The sequence below is a fragment of the Cetorhinus maximus genome, chromosome 24 (genome assembly GCF_964194155.1).
Source record: "Cetorhinus maximus chromosome 24, sCetMax3.hap1.1, whole genome shotgun sequence".
Classification (NCBI taxonomy): Eukaryota; Metazoa; Chordata; class Chondrichthyes; order Lamniformes; family Cetorhinidae; genus Cetorhinus; species Cetorhinus maximus.
Genome location: NC_135902.1, coordinates 21546413 through 21567370, shown reverse-complemented (window position 1 = coordinate 21567370; position 20958 = coordinate 21546413). Strand labels below are relative to the sequence as shown.

The following is a 20958-nucleotide window of genomic DNA, read 5'->3' as shown; positions in this document are numbered from 1 at the left end:
AACCTCTGATCTTGTGATTCTTTCCTTTAGTCACTTTTTTCTCTGTTGATAGTCTCAACCTCCCTGCCTCCTGTGGAAGATTCACTTTCTGTTTTTTTGTGATTTGGTAGTGTAGTGTTCATGGACATAGTAACATAAACAACATTAAGGTCTTGTTATTTCAGTGCATGGACCATGTGACAACTGGGAAACTAGCCCCTCCTGTCCTAATACAGCGAGGTCTAGTATTTTTTATTTCTCCTTCAGCCCTACAACACCCCCTTAGATCTCTGTGCTCTGCCAATTCTGGCCTCTTGAGCATTCACAATTTTAATCATTCCACCACTGGCAGCCGTGCTTTCAGCTGCCAAGACCCTGTCCCCTATTTCTCTCCACCTCCCTTTCCTCCTTTACGATGCTCCTTAAATCCTGCCTCCTTAACCAAGTTTTCAGTCATATAGCCTAATATCTCCTTATGTGGCTCAGGATCAAATTCTGTTCCATGATGCTCCAGTAAAGCGTTTTGGAACTTTTTTTTTACATTAAAAACACTATATAAATGTTCATTACTGTTAATCTTGGTGAGTCCCCTTCCCTGATTCAATACAGTATTAGTTTCCTTTGGATGTCTGGCATGCTGAACTGTCCCTCTACAATAAATACTGATGCAACGTGTAATTATTCAGCACGTCCGCCATTTCCTTATTTTTAGTGACAATATCACTATTATCAGTTATCAAGGAGAGGACGTTACTTCTGACCACTTTCTTTTTCCTAACATAATAATAAAACTTTTTGTGTTGATTTTTATATACTTTGCAAGTTTCTTTTGATACTTCCTTTTTGCAGTTATAATTTCTTGTTTTGTAATCCTTTGCTGTTCTTTGTACCTCTCCCAGACACCAGGATCTATGCTACTTTTGTAATTTGTGTGCTTTTTCTTCTAATTTTATATTGTCTCTCACCACATTAGTCATCCATAGCTGTTTTTTGACAAGTAGAGCTTTTTCCCCTTAGGAGTATAAACTGGTTCTGCATCACAAATTATTTTTGAACATTAATTGGGATAGACATGGTGTTAAGGGCTTGGATGGAGTGGATTTCTTGAAATGTGTACAGGAGAACTTTTTAGGTCAATATGTAGAGGGTCCAACAAGGGACGGCGCAGTGTGGGACCTAATTCTGGGGAAAGAAGTCAGACAGGTGGCTGAGGTGGTGGTGGGGGAGCATTTTAGTGATAGCGACCACAACATGGTACAGTTTAAGCTTGTTATGGACAAAGAAATAGACAAGTTTCAAAAAGGGGGGGCATGTTAGTTGGATGGTGAAAAAGGCATATGGGACACTTGCCTTTATCAATCGAGACATAGATTACAAAAGTAGGGAGTTGGAGTTGTATGGAACCTTGGTGAGGCCACAGCTGGAGCACTGTATGCAGTTCTGGTCGCCACATTATAGGAAGGATGTGATTGCACTGGAGGGGGTGTAGAGGAGATTCACCAGGATGTTGCCTGGGATGAAACATTTAAGTTATGAAGAGAGGTTGGATAGACTTGGGTTGTTTTTATTGGAGCAGAGAAGACTGAGGGGCAACCTGATCGAGGTGTACAAGATTATGAGGGGCATGGACAGGGTGGATAGGGAGCAGCTGTTCCCCTTAGTTGAAGGGTCAGATACGAGGGGACACAAGTTCAAGGTGAGGGGCAGGAGGTTTAGGGGGGATGTGAGGAAAAGCTTTTTTACCCAGAGGGTGGTGATGGTCTGGAATGCGCTACCTAGGAGGGTGGTGGAGGTGGGTTGCCTCACATCCTTTAAAAAGTACTTGGATGAGCACTTGGCATGTCATAACATTCGAGGCTATGGGCCAAGTGCTGGTAAATGGGATTAGGTAGGTAGGTCAGGTGTTTCTCACATGTTGGTGCAGACACGATGGGCCGAAGGGCCTCTTCTGCACTGTGTGATTCTGTGATTCTGAACTCTATCCACTGACCTTCTGTCGTTTTATCCATTAACAGATTTATCCAGTTTACTGTGGGCATTTTCTGTCTCATCTCAGTGAAGGCCCTGACATAAATCTTGAATCTTAGTAATTGTTTTGTGTTTCTCCCTTTCAAACATTGGGTTGAATTTGATCATATTATGGTTGCCTTTAGAAAAAAATTCACACTTTGTTAAGCTGTTCGCTAAATCTGGTTCATTATGTGTTACTAAATCTAACATGGCATGCCTACTTGGTTCTAGGACATATTGTTGCACTAAATTATCCTGAACACACTCAAGAAATTCACTACCTTTTTGACATTATGGTAGTCTTCTTATCCCAACCTACAGTATGTGAAAGCTAAAACTCCAGATCAAAGCCAACCTGCTTTTGCTTCATGCTTGTCTAATCTATGCATTTATACAACCTATCACCTCACAGCTGCTACCAAGGGGCCTATACATTACTCCCACTACAGTCTTAAATCCTTTTCTATTTCTTAATTCTACCCACTGCCTGCTTCTCATTACATCCTCTTATCTTTGAAGTGATTTCATTCACTAAGACTATTCCTCTCCCTTTCTACCATTTTCCCTTACTTTCTTGCGGACCTTCTAACTTGGTATATTTAGTTCCCAAACCTGATCATCTTGCAACCACGTGATGGCTACCACGTCATAACCTACAAATTGAGTTTGCACCTGCAATTTATTCAATTCGCTCCATATATTCTGTGTGCTTATATAAAGAACATTTATTTTAAGCCACACATCCTTACCTGTCCTTCTGCTTTAATGTTTTACTCACATGCTTATTTTTCTCTCCAATGTAGCAGGAAAGGTTTGCTCCCTACTGAGCCATCCTTCCATAGTCAGTAAAAAAAAATCCAAGATCTTTCATTAACTTGTCCTGCTGTCTGATATTACAGAAAATCAAGCAACAATCCCCCTCGAGCAAAGTGCCATCTCCATCAACTCCCCACCCACCAATGTCAAAGCTCAGCCAATTGACAGCAAAAGAATCCGCATGAATTGGATCCCACCGCCAGGCCGACCAACAGGATATAAGGTAATGGGTCATTGGCCATTGACAGAAAAGCTTATTATTTAGATGTGAGCAGCAAGGCTATTTGTTCTGGTGCGTGTGAGAAGTACCAGACACAGCAGCAGCAGCAGCAGCAGGGCTGTTGACCTCCTGTGTCAGGAATGAGAGTTCTAGACACAGAGGCCTGGATTTTCATCCTGGAGGTGGGTAGGGGGAGTTGGGAAAAGTCCCGGCTCAGCCCTCCCACCTCAAGAGAAAGTGCCCGCCAAGGCAAAATGTTCATTGCTGGAGTTGAGCCAGCTGACCCGATGAGAAATGTGGAGGCAGCCAGAGGGGCTGCTGGGTGCCAATGTGGACTGCTCAAAAGGCCCAGCCCCCGTGCCATGGGACATTTTCCCAATGAAAGAACAAAGGCCCTACAGCCCTCACCCCTCACACCCCCTTCATCTTCCAAACACTCCCCATGCCCAATCCATGCCACCTCATGACCTCAAGTAACCCCTATATCTGCCAATGCCCACTCTGCCATGTTCTGCCTTTCCACCCACCCTCCATGTCCCCTCATGCCCCCATGCCAAGTGCTCTGCTCTTCCACCCATCCCCTCAGACCCCTCGTGCCCCCTATGCCAAGCACTGGCACTTCCATGCCCATTGACCCACTGTACACTTTCTAGAACCAATAAACACCATATTGTACAGTGGCAGATATTAAAAAAATGAAAAAATGTAATCCATTGATAAATTTCTCCTGTGTAAAAAGAAGTCTGCATGCCAAGCTATTAAAAATCCAGGCCCTTTGAAGATTCAAAAACCATAAACCACAAATACTTGAAACTACTTGACTTATGTCAACAAACATTTTACAATTGACCACAGAGATCAGAAAGCCTGAGCTGTTGATCAAACAATGTTTCCATCTGAGAGCCCAGACAGCTATTAAATTAAGAAAACTCCTGTTCCACAGAGCAAGGGCTTTTTCAAACTGAATTCAAGTTCCCAGACTGCGATGGTGGAATTTGAACCCACCTTCCCTATATTACTGGTTGAGTAACATAACCAATTTAATACCTTCCCATATATTTGCAGAACAGAAAACTACCTTTAATGACACCAGTCAGTGCCTGGGACCTTGACAGTCTCAACATTTGTTGACATTTCTCAGTGCTGCTTGTTTTAACAACAGAATGGGTTTCACAATACAAAATGGACTCCAGACACAGCCTCATGTAAAGCAGCTTCTCTAACAAGGAATGTCACTGGGCTCCTTCCGCTATGGATCCATTATTTTGGTGGAATCCTCCTTTAGGCCGCATTTTCGCCAAAGTTAGAGTATTGGAGAAGGAGACGCTCCGAGGATATTTCCACCAATGGTTGCTCTTCTAGTGGAGTAATGGTGACTCCAGACATTTCCATGTGCCACACCTGGACCCTGGTGCTCTTAGGCTTCGAAGCCCAGGGAACACAGCATTATTTGCACTTAATGTTCCTTGCTCACCAAAGTGGGAAGTTTGGAAAGGACCAACCTTTGTGCTAAATCCTAAATTAGAATACCCAAACCTATCAACAACTTGGAATAAATGCAAATTAACAGGAAAAGGGATTTCAATTTCATGCATGGCCCTCAAAGTTTCATGGTGTATCTTCTGTGCCTTCCGTAACGTTCTATGTCACATCTGTCTGGCCCCTCTGAAGTTGCATGGTACTCTCCTTCTGGTCCCACCCATTGAAGTTCCATGTTACATCCCAGGTAGTTTCTCCACCCAATCCCCCCCACCCCATCCCCTGAGGTTCCATGGTATATCCCATATGAATAGCTTGAAGTTTCTTGAATTCCAGCAATTTTTCTCTTTCAAACACTGGTGCCCGCTCAGTGTCGGTATATAATGTTTAAGAACTAATGGGTCATAGTAAGGTATCTGCCCCCTTTACCAAAGGATTATTCTCCTTAGAGCAGAGAACATTAAGCGGAGATTTAATGGAGGTGTTTAAGATCATGAAGGTTCCGACAAGGCAGATAGGGAGAAACCAGTTCCACTGGCAGATGAATCAGTAAACAAAGAATACCAATTTAAGATAACTGACAAAAAAACTCCAGGGAGGCATGATAAGAATTCTTTTTACACATTCAGATGTTATGACCTGGTGCCTGAAAGGGTGACATGAGCAGAATGAATAATAGCCTTCAAAAGAGAATTGGATGAATACTTGAAAAAGAAAAAAAATGCAGGGAAGAGCTAGGGGATGACATTAATTGGATGGTTCTTTCAAACAGTCAGTGCAGGCACAATGGGCCAAATGGTGGTCTCCTGTATGATTCTGTGGGAGGAATCGTCCCAGATTTGCACTAAGTATGGTAGTGGGCGTGAAAAAAGATATTTTACCCACTGGCCGCAATGGCAGGTTATCACACCGTATTGTCCCATTCTCGCCCACATCCCACCTCATTAATAATATTCATGGGAAACACTCCGGACCGCTGGCAGGCAGGCTCAGGTTTGCCCTCAATGCCATGATCTCAGTGCTTCCTCGCTCCAGCTGCCATATTTAAAGCGCACCTGAGCGCAGCCTATTTCATGTCTACAGACCAGGACTGCTCCATGTGACAAACGGCTCAGAATGCAAAGAAGACAGCAGTCCCCAAATTCAGTGACACCTCTCTGGGGCGCCTGCTGGACACAGTGGAAGGCCATCGCGATGTCCTCTACCCCTACCCTGACCCAGGAGCTCCACCAGAGTCACCAATCTGACCTGGGAGGCGGTGACAGCAGCGGTCAGTGCCACCGGAGCACAGAGGAGGTCAGCCATCCAGTGCAGGAAGAGGATGAATGCTCTCATCCGTTCCGCCAGGTTAAGTCAACCACCTCATCACTCTCAACTCGCACATTCACAAACCCATCACACATCCACAGGGATCTCACACCTCAAGGGACAACACAACTAACTCTCACACACACCCTCACATCTCCGTCAGGCTCATATCCTCTGGAGCTCGCGTCCTCACCCCGTCCATGGCTCCGCTCACCACACAAACATTCCACGCAGTGCCATGTGTCCTGCTCACACTCTCTACCTGTTTTCATGCAGGAGAAGCTTGCTCACAACAGCAGGGTGAGGGGTGAAGTGGACCATATTAGGTCCCTCACTCACTTTGAGGAGCGTGCCATCATTCTGACTGATGAGGACATGGACTGTGCCTGCGGCGACACTGAGGTCGGCAGCGAACACCCACGTGAGGATTCAGCACCACATCATCCCTCTCCCAATGCAACTATGAGTGCTCTCTCTCCTGCTTTTGACTCTGCTGCCTTGCATTAATTATCTCTATTTTGGTTCACAGGGAGCTCTGCCAAGCCAGTCCCTCAGCTCCATCCAGGTCCTCACCTCCAGCCAAGTGGACACCTCCTCCATTGAAGAGCTGGAAATAAACAGCCTGGAAGACCTGTCACAGCACTTACCCTCATCCTCCATCAGCGCAGAGATACACACACCTCAGTGGGACCTAGATCTAGAGCAGGCTCGGGTTCACAATCTGGTGGTCACCACACGGACACGTGTCTGCAGTAGGAGGAGGCAGGTCCAGCCAACCTCCCTGGCACTCGGAGGACTGCTGGGGAAGGGGCATCTATGAGGTCTGAGTTAGTTGATGAGCCTCTGGATTTGGCCTTCCAACTCACTGTGGGGAGTCAGCAAAAGGTGGGGGAACATCAAACAGAGCTATTGGAAGTGAGTTGTAGGAGTGCCTCCACCCGCCCTCTGATAAAGTGGCGCCCACGTGTGTGCATATGGAGGTTTCCATAGGAAGGATGTCGGATGCCATGGAGATCCTGGTCCAGCAGAATGCGGAGATGTGCGCAGACCTGCACTCCATTGCAGTAGCCATGGGTGAGTTCCAGCATTGGCAACATGAGAGGGAAAAGGGGTACCTTGACATCCCCCCAAGGTGCTCCTACCCCTCAAGGAGTCAGGCTGGGGTCCCCAGACACCTGAAGGGAGGAGGAGCAGCGGCTGGACACATCTGGGTCATCCACTCGGGAATCTCAGAGGCTGTGTGCTCCCTTCAAGTCCCCTTTACCTGTGACCCCCTCAGCCTTGTCCTCTGTCACCACAGAGGGAGCAGCTGGCCCACAGGAGGTCTGCCGAAGCAAGTTGGGGCCCTCTAAGCCTTGGCTCTCCAGAAGATGGACGCTGAAGTCATCAGAGGCAATAGGGCCCAACCATTGCACAGGCTGTCTCCACCCTTGCTGCGAATGTCAGGGCAACACCTAGAAGAAGTGGAAGGCCTAGAAAAGTTAAGAAATTCTGATCACAACTGGTTGCATGGATGAACACCTTTTGTCACTTTATAATCTGAAAATATATTCACTTTCACTGAATAATGTGTAATGGTGTCTTTCAGCTTCATTGATAGGCTTTGCATGTCCTCCCACCCCACCCCCACACTAGCAGTCCAGCTGCCTGCAGCTGGACCATGAGTGATTCTGGAGGGAGAAGTGTGGCAGGGTCTTTCAGAGCCTCGTGCAAGCTCTCTCCCACGTATATGGAGCCTTCATCCATCACACTCATCTCACTGTCCCGAGCATTTTCAATGCTACCAACTGGGGTTCTCTTTCTGTTGTCCATCTGAGCTGACCTGCATCTCCACCCACCCACTGATCACTCTCCAATGCAGCATCTGTGCCCGTCCAACATGAGGATCTTCTTCCTTTTGATTTGAAAACAATGGTCGAAGTCAAGTATCTCGTCAGCTCCCCTGTCCTTTCCCCTCCCACAGTCACCCATGTCCTTTCCCCCGTCACTGTCGACACCTGCTGGCATCACTTTCCACCTCCCCAACGTCACCTATCAACCCAAACCCTTGTCATTCCAGGATATCCAGGTGGAAGTACACATTCCCTACCTTCCTGAGAATCCCATCCCCATCCACATTGACCTCCAACCTCCTCCTTCCCACCCCCAGGGTCCATGTCTGCATCCGTGTCCCACCAACCACCCTCACTATCCCTTCTACTGTTACCAATGCACCCTCACCCTCCCACCCTACCGGCTCCCTCTGCCCCCTCTCACAATCACCACTCCCTCCTACCACGCCCACCCTCTGTTTGGTCTCCAGGAGGCAGTCATTGACTCCACAGACCCCTCCCTTGCACGTTTTCCTGGTCATTTCCCCCTCTTTATTTACTTCTCCACCCTTACTACCTCCTCCCCCCAGACACCTTCCCCCCCTCCCCCCCTCTGAACTCGCTCCTTCCCCTGGACACCTTCCTCCCTCTGAACTCTCTCCCTTACACTTTCCTCCCACCTTACACCTACATCCCCACTTGTAGCATTTTCCTCCATTGCACCCTCCTCCCTCCATACTCCCTCCTCCCCCCATACTCCCTCCTCCCCCCTGTACTCCCTCCTCCCTGTACTCCCTCCTCCCTCCGTACTCCCTCTTCCGCTCTGTAATCCTTCCTCTCCCCTCCCAACCTCACCCCACCGACATCTTTGTTCCCCCTCTCCCAACCTCACCCCACCCCCGATACACCTTCCCCTCCCACTCACACCTAGACCTTGCTCTCCCACCCCTAGGGAACACCTTCCTGTCCCACGCACAGCTGGACCTTCCCTCCCCCTGCCATTCGCCGATCATCCGTAGTAGCCCATGGCCAAGACCGTGATGTTCCGAAGCAGACCTGAAGCAACAACTGAGTCCCTCACCTTCTGGGAGCTGCTTCGAGGTAGAGCCATGCGCATTGAGGATTCACCCAGCATGCGATGCATGTGTTCCTCCAGGGTCCGGTAGCAGTAAGGCTCCAGCAACTACTTCTCCTCGGATGTCCGCAATCTGAGCAAGTCCCTAACGATAAGTCCCAACTCCTGCATGTCACACTTGTCCAGACGTGTTCTGGGCCGGCATGTTTTCCCGTTGGTGTAATGGTAAATCTGGTGTGGTGGGCTGATTCTGGCCGGGCCTTACTTGCATCCATTACCATGATGCAAATCGGATTCATGCCAGCCTGCAGCGGGATTCGCGTTCCACCATGGTGGACACCATCGGATGATCCGGATGTGATTTCATGCCGGTGTGATATAGATTTCTGTCCCTCATGCTGAATTGTCCCCCCTGACCCGCCATGATGATCGCCGCCAATGGAACCGGACCATTCCGCCCTATGGCTTTCCCCTGATTGTGTGAACAGTTTGATGCTGTGGCCATTTGAATGATAACAACGGCCAACATTTTCAAAAGGTACCACACAGCAAGATCATGACAAAGGTCAGGGCACGTGGAGTCGGAGGCAAATAGCTGAGTGGATCATAAATTGGTTAAAAAGTAGAAGGCAGACAGCATAGATAAAGGGTAGTTATTCAGAATAGAAGAAGGTAGAATGTGCTGTTCCAAAAGAATCTGTACAGGGACCACTGTTATTCATAACTTACATTAAAGATTTGAACTTGACTCAATAATAAGTAACTCAATATCAAAATTTGCTGATGATACCAAACTGGGGATAGAGCTAACAGTGAGGTAAAATGCAACATAAAGCAATATAACATTAGAAAACTTGCAAACTGGGAAGTTAAATGGCAAATGAACTTTGATATATATAAAGGTGAAGTGTTGCACTTTGGTAGGTAAATAGAAATGATACATAATAAAATGAAAGGGATGGAAGAGCAAAGGGATGTAGGGATACAGTGAACAAATTATTCAAAATACCAATGTAGGTCCGCAAAACACTTAAAAATGGTAACAAAACACTGGGATTTATTTCTGTGGGTACAGAGTTCAAAAGAAGTGAAACTATGCTCACCTAAAAAGGACCCTGGTCAGGTTAGACTTACAGCACTGTGCACAGATGTGGTGTCAACACTATAAAAAGAACATAGAAGGACTGGAGAAAGTGAAAGGGACAAAAGAATGATACCACATCTGAGAGCCTGCAGCTATCGTGAAAGACCAATTTTTTCTTTAGAAAAGGGAAGGTTTAGAAGTGATCTTATAGTGGTATTTAAAATTATGAATGGACTGGACAGGGTGGATATGGAGAGAATGTTCCCATTTGTGGGAGAATCCAAAACTAATGAATCCAGTAGGGTATGAAGGAGAAGTTCCTTTACACAGCGAGTGGTTAGAATGTGGATCATGCTGCCACAGGAAGTGGCTGAGGCAAATGGAAACTGTCAAAAGGAAAGTAGACAAGTACATGAGAGGATAGGGAATAGAAAAATATGTTAAAAAGCTGAGATGCCACAGATGGGATGGGAGGAGACTGGTGTGGAGTATAAACACCAGCACAAACTAGTTTGGCTGATTGGCCTGTTTCTGTGCTGTATATTCTATGCAATTCTATCTAATGGTCAATGCTGTCATCCCAGGGAAGCTGGATGGATCAGGTGAATTAACTAGGACTCTTTCTTGCACAGGTGACCTATTGGATTGATGGGGATGAGAATTCTTCTCAGGTCATAAACACAACTGCGCCCTCTGCTGATCTCCCCAATCTCTACCCATACTGTGACTACGAGATGAACGTCTTTGCCTACAATGCACTAGGTGCTGGTCCCTGCTCCGAGATTGTTAGGTGTCGCACACCGGAAGACTGTAAGTTGCTTCTGAACAGCATTAAAAGAGAAAGAGCTTGCATTTCTACTGCGCATTTCATGATCTCAGGACATTTTAAAGTGCTTTGAAGCCAATGAAATGTAGCCACTGTTGTAATGCAGGAAATGCAGCAGCCAACTGTGCTCCCACAAACAGCAATGTGATAATAGCCAGTTAATCTATTTTAGTGATATTGGTTGAGGAATAAATATTGGCCAGGACCCTGCTCTTTTTCCAAATAGTGGCCAAGGGATCTTCCATGGCACCTAAGAGGGCAGATAGGAGATAGGTGTAACATCTCGTCCAAAAGGTAAAATTAGGTCTTGACACAGCTCTTATTTACCACCCAAATGGAGATTACACAGGGGTTCTGCAGGGGGCAAGTGATGATTGAGTTTATGGGAGTTTCCACATTGACCTGGTAGGGGCAGAACAGGACCCCTGACATGCGATGTGTCAGGTCTCCCTACAATGGAGTTACTGCTCCTTCTCCAAAGGCCACCCTGTGTTTGTGTAGCAAGACAGGTGGCTCAGATAATGGGAGGGGGCACGGTCAGGGTGGGCATGGGGATGGTAACGGGTGTCAGCTCTGAGGGGAGGGAAGGCATATGGAGGTGGATCGTGATAGGGTCCAGGATAATGGGTGGAGGTTCAAGGCTCACAGCGGGGAGAGGAGTGGTGATATTGGCTGAGCCAAGGTGATGGGGGAAAATTGGTGGGTAACAGGGGGAGGGTAGAAGGCGGTGGAGCAAGTTTGAAAAGTGACGAGCATCATTTTTCCAAACCGACCTTGACAATGCAGTTAGTCAGTGAGGCCCCTTGAGGTGGGTCTTCTCAGGTGAGTGGAATTCAAGATCAGCACAAGTAGCTGACTAAAGGGACACCCTAATAACTATGAGGCAACTGAATGTCAAAGATGCTCAGTTGTGTTCTCTCTATGGTGAAGTCTGGAGTGCACCAGGTTTGTACTCAACTCCTGGGTCTCAACACTGAGAACCCAGCAAGATGTGGAGCTGCTGTTCATTCTGTGCCATTTCCATTGGCTGAAGTCATAGGCAGGAATAAAGGGAGGGAGGGAGGTGGAATGCCTCCAAGGGGCACGGCTGGTGGAGGACAGCCAACTCCTGATTCCAAACCTCCATCCTCATGGGCGAATGGTATTGGTTGACAAGGAATCATGTGATTAGAATTCTATTCTGCCAGGGCAATGGTCTCTCTATCGATTTTCGAGGATAGTGGAGACAAGCAGAAAACTCTCCACATGAGGCTTCTTGCAAATGACTCCATCACCCTGGTCAAAAAGCAATGTCTCACATGTATTCATGTACGAATGGGAGGTTCACCTATCTCTGGTCCTCCAGGATATCCTTAACCTGGAAGCAGTGGGGTGGGGATGCCATGTCTAGACGAAGGCCCTGCTGGCTTTGAGATGGAGGGAAACCTGTAAAGGACATGTTCACTTAATGTATAGCTTCAAACATCCACACTGAAGTGTTGATGATGTAGGCTGCAGGCCTTGATAATGGCTCTCATCCACATGAGGAGGAAAAGGGCCCAGCATTGGTTGGCACAGGGCTATGAGGACCAAGGGATGAGGGCAGGGACAGTGGGGCCTCTATAAGGTCAAGAGACTGGTGAACATGGACCATACAACAGCGAACACTGGCCTGACATGGGTGTATTGCCTGTGCTGCTCTTAGCTAATGGTGAGTGAAAGGCAATGCCAGAGGTGCCCTCACACGTCCTGGGATGTGGTTGTTCACATCTGCAAGCTTCTCCGGTACGAGCTGCAGCTGCAAGGACTCTGGAGGAGTAATCCTTAGCTCCTGGCCTGCCATGAGTGAATGTATGTCTGGGCACTATTTAAATATGGTGCCAGGACCTTCAACCCCATGAGGTAACGGCGAGGTGGACGACTTCCTGCCTGCCCACATTGAAATTCGCCGAGCTACTCGCGGATGCATAATAAATGAACTCAAAAGTGGAAAATTGCGCATGTTCATCCGCCCCACCACCCAGTGGAAATCCTCTAACTATCCCGCCCGCCAATTATAAATAGTTTTTCCTCCCCAGCTATTGTATGTTTCCTTTCAAAATAATTGGCATCACCACCTCAAAAAGCCATCCTCAACCTCTCTGTTGCCTCTATCGACCAATGTTGGTTGCGCTTTCAGCTGCTTAGGTCACAGTCTGGAAACCAATCTGCCTTGGCAACTCTTGCTTTGTAATTGGGATCCTATTTTTATTTTATTTACTCATGGAAAGTGAGAGTCACTGGCAATAGGCCAGCATTTATCGCCCATCCTTAATTACCCTTGAGAAACTGGTGAGCTGCCTTTTGAATTGCTGCAGTCCATGTGATGTAGGCACACCCAATATGCTGTTAGGGAGGGAGTTCCAGGATTTTGACCCAGGAACGATGAAGAAACAGCAATACAGTTGCACATCAAGATGGTGTGTGACTTAGAGGAGAACTCGCAGGTAATGATGTTCCCATGTGTCTACTGTCCTTGTTCTTCTAGGTGGTAGAGGCCACGTGTTTGGAAGGTGCTGTCAAAAAAGCCTTGATGAGTTTTTGAGCTCATCAGTGGTGGAGGGAGCGAATATTTAAGGTGATAGATGGGGTGTAGACCTGGCAGGCTGCTTTGTCCTGGATGGTATCAAGCTTGGTGAGCTGTTGTTGGAGCTGCACTCATCTAGCCAGGTGGAGACTACTCTATCACACTCCTGACATGTAGCTTGTAGATGGTGGACAGGCTTTGGGGAGTCAAGAAGTGAGTTACTCTCCGTAGAAATCCCAGCCTCTGGCCTGCTTGTGTAGTCACAATATTTGTCTGACTGACCCAGTTCAGTTTCTGGTCAATGTTAACCCACCAGAATGTTGATAGTGGGGGGATTCAGTGTTGGTAATGCCATTGAATGTCAAGGAGAGGTGCCATTTACCAGCCTAAGCTGAATGTTGTCCAGGTCTTGCTGCATATGGGCACGGACTGTTTCAGTATCTGAGGAGTTGCAATCATCAGCACACATTCTCACTACTGACCATATGTTGAAGAGAAGGTCATTGATGAAGCAACTGAAGATGGTTGGGCCTAGGACAATACCCTGAGGAGCTCCTGCAGTGATATCCTGGAGCTGAAATGATTGGCCACAATTATCTTCCTTTGTGCTAGGTATGACTCAAGCCTGTGAAACATTTCCCTACTGATTCCCATTGACTTCAGTTTTGCCTTTCTAGATAACATTAAAATTATGTAGATAAACTAGAATTGTAACACACCAGAGTTCTTTAATGCTACACTCATGTCAAGGGCAGTCACTCTCACTTCACCCCTTGAATTCAGCTGTTTGCCATGTTTGGACCAAGGCTGTAATGAAGTCTGAAGCCAAGTCTGGCAAAACTCAAACTGAGCATTGGTGAGCAGGTTATAGTTGAGGAAATGCTGTTTGATAGTTTGACACCTTCCATTGCTATTCTGATGATAGAGGATAGACTTATGGACATATGAACATATGAACAAGGAGCAGTAGGCCATTCAGCCCCTCAAGCCTGCTCCACCATGGCTGATCAGATAGTGACCCCAAATCTGTATCCCGCCTACCCCCGATAACCTATCACCCTCTTGCTTACCAAGAATCTATCTACCTCTGCCATAAAAATATTCAAACACTCTACTTCCACTGCCTTTTCAAGAAGAGAGTTCCAAAGGCTCTCAACCCTCTGGGAGAAAAAATTTTGCCTAGTTTCCATTTTAAATGGGCAACCCCTTATTTTTAAACAGCAACCCCTAGATTCTCCCACAGGAGGGAACATCCTCTCCACATCCACGCTGTCAAGTCCCCTCAGGATCTTACATGTTTCAATCAAGTCGCCCCTTGCTCTTCTAAACTCCAGCGGATACAAGCCTAGCCTATTCAACCTTTCCTTATAAGACAACCCGCCCTTTCCAGGTATTGGCTTGAACTGAACTGCTTCCAACACATTTACATCATTCCTTAAATATGGCGACCAATACTGAACACAGTACTCCAGATGTGGTCTCACTAGTGCTATATATAACTGAAGCATAATCTCCTGACTTTTGTATTCAATTTCCCTCACAATAAATGATAATATTCTATTAGCTTTCCTATTCACTTGTTGTACCTGCACGCTAACCTTTTGCGATTCATGCACTAAGACACCCATATCCCTCTGCATCTCAGAGCTCTGCAATCTCTCACCATTTAGATAATATGCCTCTCTTTATTCTTCTTGCCAAAATTGACAATTTCACATTTCCCCACATTATACTCCAATTGCCAGATCTTTGACCAGTCACTTAACCCATCCATATCTTTTTGTAGTCTCCTTATGTCCTCTTCACAAATTACTTTCCTACCTATCTTTGTGTCATCAACAAATTTGGCAACCATCCCATCCATCCCTTCATCCAAATCATTTATATAAATTGTAAACAGTTAAGGTCCCAGCACTGATCTCTGTGGCATACCACACGTTACATCTTGCCAACCCAAAAAAGACCCATTTATGCTAACTCTCTGCTTCCTGTTAGCTAGCCAATCTTCTATCCATGCCAATATGTTACCCCCTATACCATGAGTTTTTATTTTCCGCAATAACCTTTGATGTGGCACTTTATCAAATGCCATCTGACAATCTAAGTACAGTACATCCACCAGTTCCCCTTTATCCACAGCACATGTTACTTTCTCAAAGAACACCAATAAGTGGGTTAAACATGATTTCCCTTTCACAAAACCATGTTGACTCTGCCTGGTTACCTTGGACTTATCCAAGTGCCCTGCTATAACTTCTTTAATAATAGCTTATAATATTTTCCCTATGACAGATGTTAAGCTAACTGGCCTGGAGCTTCCTGATTTCTGTCTCCCTCCCCTTTTGAATCAAGGAGTTACATATGCTATCTTCCAATCTAATGGGACCTTCTCCGAATCTAGAGAATTTCGGAAAATTAAAACCAATGCATCAACTATCTCACTAGCCACTTCTTTTAAGGCGCTAGGATAAAGTCCATCAGGACTCGGGCACTTGTCAGCCCACAGCTCCAACAATTTACTCAGTATCACTTCTGTGGTGATTGTAATTTTCCTGAGTTCCTCCCTCTCTTCCATTTCCTGATTTATAGCTGCTTCTTGGATGTTACTTTTATCCTCTATAGCGAAGACTGGTACAAAATACCTGTTCAATTCATCTGCTAGTTCCTTGTTTTCCATTATCAATTCTCTAGACTCATTTTCTATAGGACCAACGCAACAAAATATTTATAGAAACTCTTACTATTTGTTCTTATATTTCTGGCTAGCTTTCTCTCATATTCTAATTTTTCCCTACTTATTAACTTTTAGTCATCCTTTGCTGTTCCTTATATTCTATCCAATCTTCTGGTCTTTCACCTATCTTTGCACAATTATATACTTTTTCTTTAAATTTGACACTATCTTTAACCTTTCTAGTTAACCATGGATTGGACTTTTTCTTACTCATTGGAATGTATCTATTCTGTGTATTCTGAAATATCCCCTTAAATGTTTGCCACTGCATCTCTATTGACATATCCATTAACCTAATTTGCCAATTCAATTTAGCCAGCTCTGCTTAAATGCCCTCATAATTGCCCTTATTTAAGTTTAACAAACCTAGCCTCGGACCCACTCCTCTCTCCCTCAAACTGAATATAAAATTCAAGCATATTATGGTCGCTGCTACTTAGGGCCGCCTTCACTATAAGATTATTAATTAATCCCATCTCATTGCACAATACTAGGTCTAGTATTGTTTGATCTCTGGTTGACTCCAGAACATGCTGTTCTAAGAAACTATCCCGGAAACATTCTGTGTATTCCTCACCTAGACTACCTTTGCCCATCTGACTTTCCCAGTCTATATGTAGATTAAAATCTCCCATGATTATCACCATGCCTTTCTGACAAGCTTCCTTTATTTCTTCCTTTATGCTCCATTCTAACATGTGGTTACTATTAGGGGGCCTGTACACGACTCCCATAAGTGACTTTTTGCCTTTACCATTTCTCATCTCTACCCAAACTGTTTCCACATCCTGGTTTCCTGAACTTAGGCCATCCCTCTCTATTGTGCTAATAACATCATTAACTACTAGGACCACCCCTCCACCTTTTCCTCACTTCCTGTCCTTCCTAAATGTCCTATACCCTTTAATATTCAGGTCCCAATCCATGTTCTCATGCAGCCATGTCTCTGTAATGGCTATCAAATCGTACTTATTTATCTCTATGTGCACTCTCAGTTTATCTGTTTTGGATCGACTGCTTCGTGCATTCAGATACGGAACCTTTAGTTTTATCCTTTTATTCTTTTTATAACCTCTAGTCTCATCTGTTGATTTACTGTTAAATGTGTACTCTCTATCCCTTCCTGTCATGTCTGCTTTCATTTCCTATAATAATACCTTTCTCTTTTGCCTTGTCTCTACTCTTTGATTTATCACATCTTCCTAAATTTGTAGCCTTGCCCCCACTACTTAGTTTAAAACCCTCTCTACTTCCCGGGTTATGCAGCTTGCAAGAACACCAGTCCCAGCATGATTCAGGTGTAGACTGTCCCAATGGTACAGGTCCCATTTTCCCCAGTATAGGTGCCAGTGCCCCACAAACTGGAACCCACTTCTCTCACACCAGGCTTTGAGCCATTCTTTCATCTCTCTAATCTGGTTTGTTCTATGCCAATTTTCACATGGCTCAGGTGAGGTTGTATAAGACATTGGTGAGGCCAACTTTGGAGTATTGTGTGCAGTTCTGGTCGCCTAACTACAGGAAGGATATCAGTAAGATTGAGAGAGTGCAGAGAAGATTTACTAGGATGTTGCCGGGTCTTAAGGAGTTGAGTTACAGGGAAAGATTAAACAGGTTAGGACTTTATTCCTTGGAGCGTAGAAGAATGAGGGGAGATTTGATAGAAGTTTACAAAATTGTGAGGGGTATAGACAGAGTAAATGCGAGTAGGCTCTTTCCACTTAGATTAGGAGAAATAAACATGAGAGGACGTGGCTTTAGGGTGAAAGGGGAAAGGTTTAGGGGGAACTTCTTCACTCAGAGAGTGGTGAGAGTGTGGAACGAGCTACCATCTGACGTGGTAAATGTGGGCTCACTCTTAAGTTTTAAGAATAAATTAGATAGATACATGGATGGGAGAGGTCTGGAGGGTTATGGACAAGGTGCAGGTCAATGGGACTAGCGGAATAATATTTTGGCACAGACTAGAAGGGCCGAATGGCCTGTTTTCTGTGCTGTAGTGTTCTATGGTTCTATGGTAATAATAGAGATTATAACCTTTGAGATTCGGCTTCTTAATTTGATGCCAAGCTCCTCATACTGACTATGCAGTGCCTCCTTCTTTGTCCTGCCAATGCCGTTGGCACCAACATGGATCACGACAACTGGGTCTCCCACTGTAAGTTCCTCTTCAGCCCCGAGCAGATGTCCCGAACCCTGGCACTGGGCAGGCAACACAGCCGTCTGGACTCACGCTCTTTGCTGCAGAAAACAGTGTCAATCCCTCTGACTATACTGTCTATTGCCAGTACATTCCTTGTAACTCCCTCCCCCGCACTTGAATGGCTTCCTGTGCCACAGTACCATGGCCATTTAGCTCATCCACCCTGATGCCCCACTCTGATCCAAACAAGCTGAGAAACCTCTAACCCATCGGAGAATTGCAAGGGCTGAGGCTCCTGCACTCCTGCCCTCTGGGTCCCCTTACCTGCCTCACTTGCAGTCAAATAATTGCTAATTAATTATAATTAATAAAGCTTACACTTCTCAATAGGTTTTGGCACTGCCAGTAAACTTTACAATACTGATAAAACAATACAGTACTTACAATACTGATAAAACTAATAATACCAGTTACTGATTTACCTGCTCCTTCTGCTGCACCAAAGTGGAAATCAAATACCGGAGGCTGAAAAAGAGTAGAGGAAAAGTACCTCCTCCCCACCCTTCACCGAACTCCCCACTCAACACGCTTTACTTCTTGCAGTAAACATTACCTAAAACACCTCTTTCCCCCCATGCACCGAACTCCCACTTTGAACCAAATATGCTCACTCAGTCTCTGTCTCACTCAGGCCGAAGTCTCCCCTCACTGACCATGCACCTCTTGGCCAGAGTGGATTTACCTGCTTTCTGTGGATAGGACATACCTCAGCAATTGTCACATTGCTGGGTAGATACCAATGTTGTAGCTGTACTGGAACAGCTTGACTAGAAGCATGGCTAGTTCTGGAGCACAAGTCTTCAGTACTACTGCCAGGATATTGTCAGGGCCTTTTCTATATCCAGTTCCTTTAGCTGTTTCTTGACATCAAATGGAATAAATCGAATTGGCTGAAGACTGGCAGCTGTGATGTTGGAGACCTCAGGAGAAGGCTGAATCCACTCAATACTTCTGTCTAAAAATGGTTGCAAATGCTTCAGCCTTGTCTTTTGCACTTATGTGCTAGGCTCTGCCATCGAGGATAACAATGTTTGTAGAGTGTCCTCCTCCAGTTGGCTGTTTATTGCCACCACCATTCATTACTGGATGTGGCAGGATAGCAGAACTTTGATATGATCCATTGATTGTGGGATCACTTAGCTTTTTCAATTGCTGCTTCTGCTGTTTAGCATGCATGCAGACCTGTATTGTAACTTCACCTTTGACAAGGTCTCACATGGCAGACTGGATGGAAAGCAACAGCCCATGGGATCCCAGGAAAACTGGCAAGTTGGATCCAATATTCGCTCAGTGGCTAGAAGCAAAAGGCAATGGTCGATGAATGTTTTATGTGACTGGAGGGCTATTTCCAGTGGGGTTCTGCTGGCCTCAGTACTGGGTACTTTGTTTTTGTGATCTAAATCAATTTAGACTTAAATGTGGGGCATGTGATTAAAAGGTTTATAAATGATACAAAAAATGGCAGTGTGGTTCAGAGTGAGGAAGATGTCAATGCACTGGTCAGAAAATTGGCAAATGGAATTTAATCTGGAGAAGTGTGAGGTAATGTATTTAAGGAGGACAAACAAGGCAATGGATACATAAATACTGAGAAGTGTAGATGAACAGATGTAGAAGAACAGAGAGACCTTGGAGTGTATGCCTACTTATCTCTGCGCAAAGATTGGGTAGGCTGGTGTTGCTTTTTTTGGAGCAGAGGAGGCTGAGGAGAGATTTAATTGAGGTGTATAAAATTATGAGGGGCGTAGGTAGAGTGGATAGGAAGGTCTATGACTCTATGACCCATTTTCCTTAGCCGAGAGGTCATTAACCATTAACCAAGGGGCATACATTTAAAGTAATTGGTAGAAGGATTAGAGGGGAATTGAGGAGAAAGTTTTTCACCCAGAGACTGGCTGTGGTCTGAAACTTACTACCTGAAAAAGTGATAGGGACAGGAGCCTTTATCATATTTAAAAAGCACTAGGTCATGCATTTGAAATGCTGTAACTTTCAGGGGTATGGACTAAGAGCTGGAAAGTGGAATTAGGCTCGGTAGCTTTTTTATGATGGGCCGAATGGTCTTCTTCTGAAACATAAATGTCCTATCTTTCTATTGAGGAACTCCCATGTATAGTATTTCAGCCAGAGTGTTGGTGGTATTGAGCCTGGAATTTTGTATTGGAATGGGCTGCTTTTCTGGTGATAAAAACAAAAAGCTAAAAGCTACTGCGGATGCTGGAAATCCAAAACAAAAACAGAATTACCTGGAAAAACTCAGCAGGTCTGGCAGCATCGGTGGAGAAGAAATCAGTTAACGTTTCGAGTCTTCATGACCCTTCGGCAGAACTGCCGAAGTTCTGCCGAAGGGCCATGAAGACTCGAAACGTTAACTGATTTCTTCTCCACCGGTGCTGCCAGACCTGCTGAGTTTTTCCAGGTAATTCTGTTTTTGCTTTTCTGGTGATCTGTTAATATCAGCTTGGGCAGATTATCTGTCAACAGGCAATTTTCTGTCAACCCCCACAATATAATATAAGGAAAACTAATACCAATGTTCTTATTTTCTCCTCTTAGTACCAAATGAGCCTGGACGATTGGCGTTCAATGTCATTTCACCAACTGTGACACAACTGAGCTGGGCCGAACCTTCAGAAACCAACGGGGAGATCACTGAGTATGAAGTCACATATGCAGTTGTGACTGATGAGAATAGTAAGTACCTCTCAAAGCAGAGAATCTCTGAACAGAAATCGCTACATGCTCTCTCTCATTAGCTGTCTATCTGAAACCCCCACTTCTACTGACCTCCCCTCCATCCCACTCCCTGCCTTCACTTACCCAAGGACCACTCTAACACTAACAGTGGTCCAGTTTTGGTCTCCTCTT

General features: G+C 45.4%; 1 protein-coding gene across 5 annotated transcripts in view; it reads left to right on the top strand.

The window, feature by feature from the left end:
* The window catches only part of itgb4 (integrin, beta 4), a 154546-nt gene that overhangs the window by 104791 nt on the left and 28797 nt on the right, over positions 1 to 20958 (top strand). For all 5 annotated transcript variants that reach the window (XM_078570843.1, XM_078570845.1, XM_078570842.1 and 2 more), the window contains exons 28-30: positions 2889 to 3028; positions 10415 to 10592; positions 20647 to 20784. In XM_078570843.1, the coding sequence (XP_078426969.1) occupies positions 2889 to 3028; positions 10415 to 10592; positions 20647 to 20784 (456 nt within the window). The remainder of the gene's footprint in view (positions 1 to 2888; positions 3029 to 10414; positions 10593 to 20646; positions 20785 to 20958) is intronic.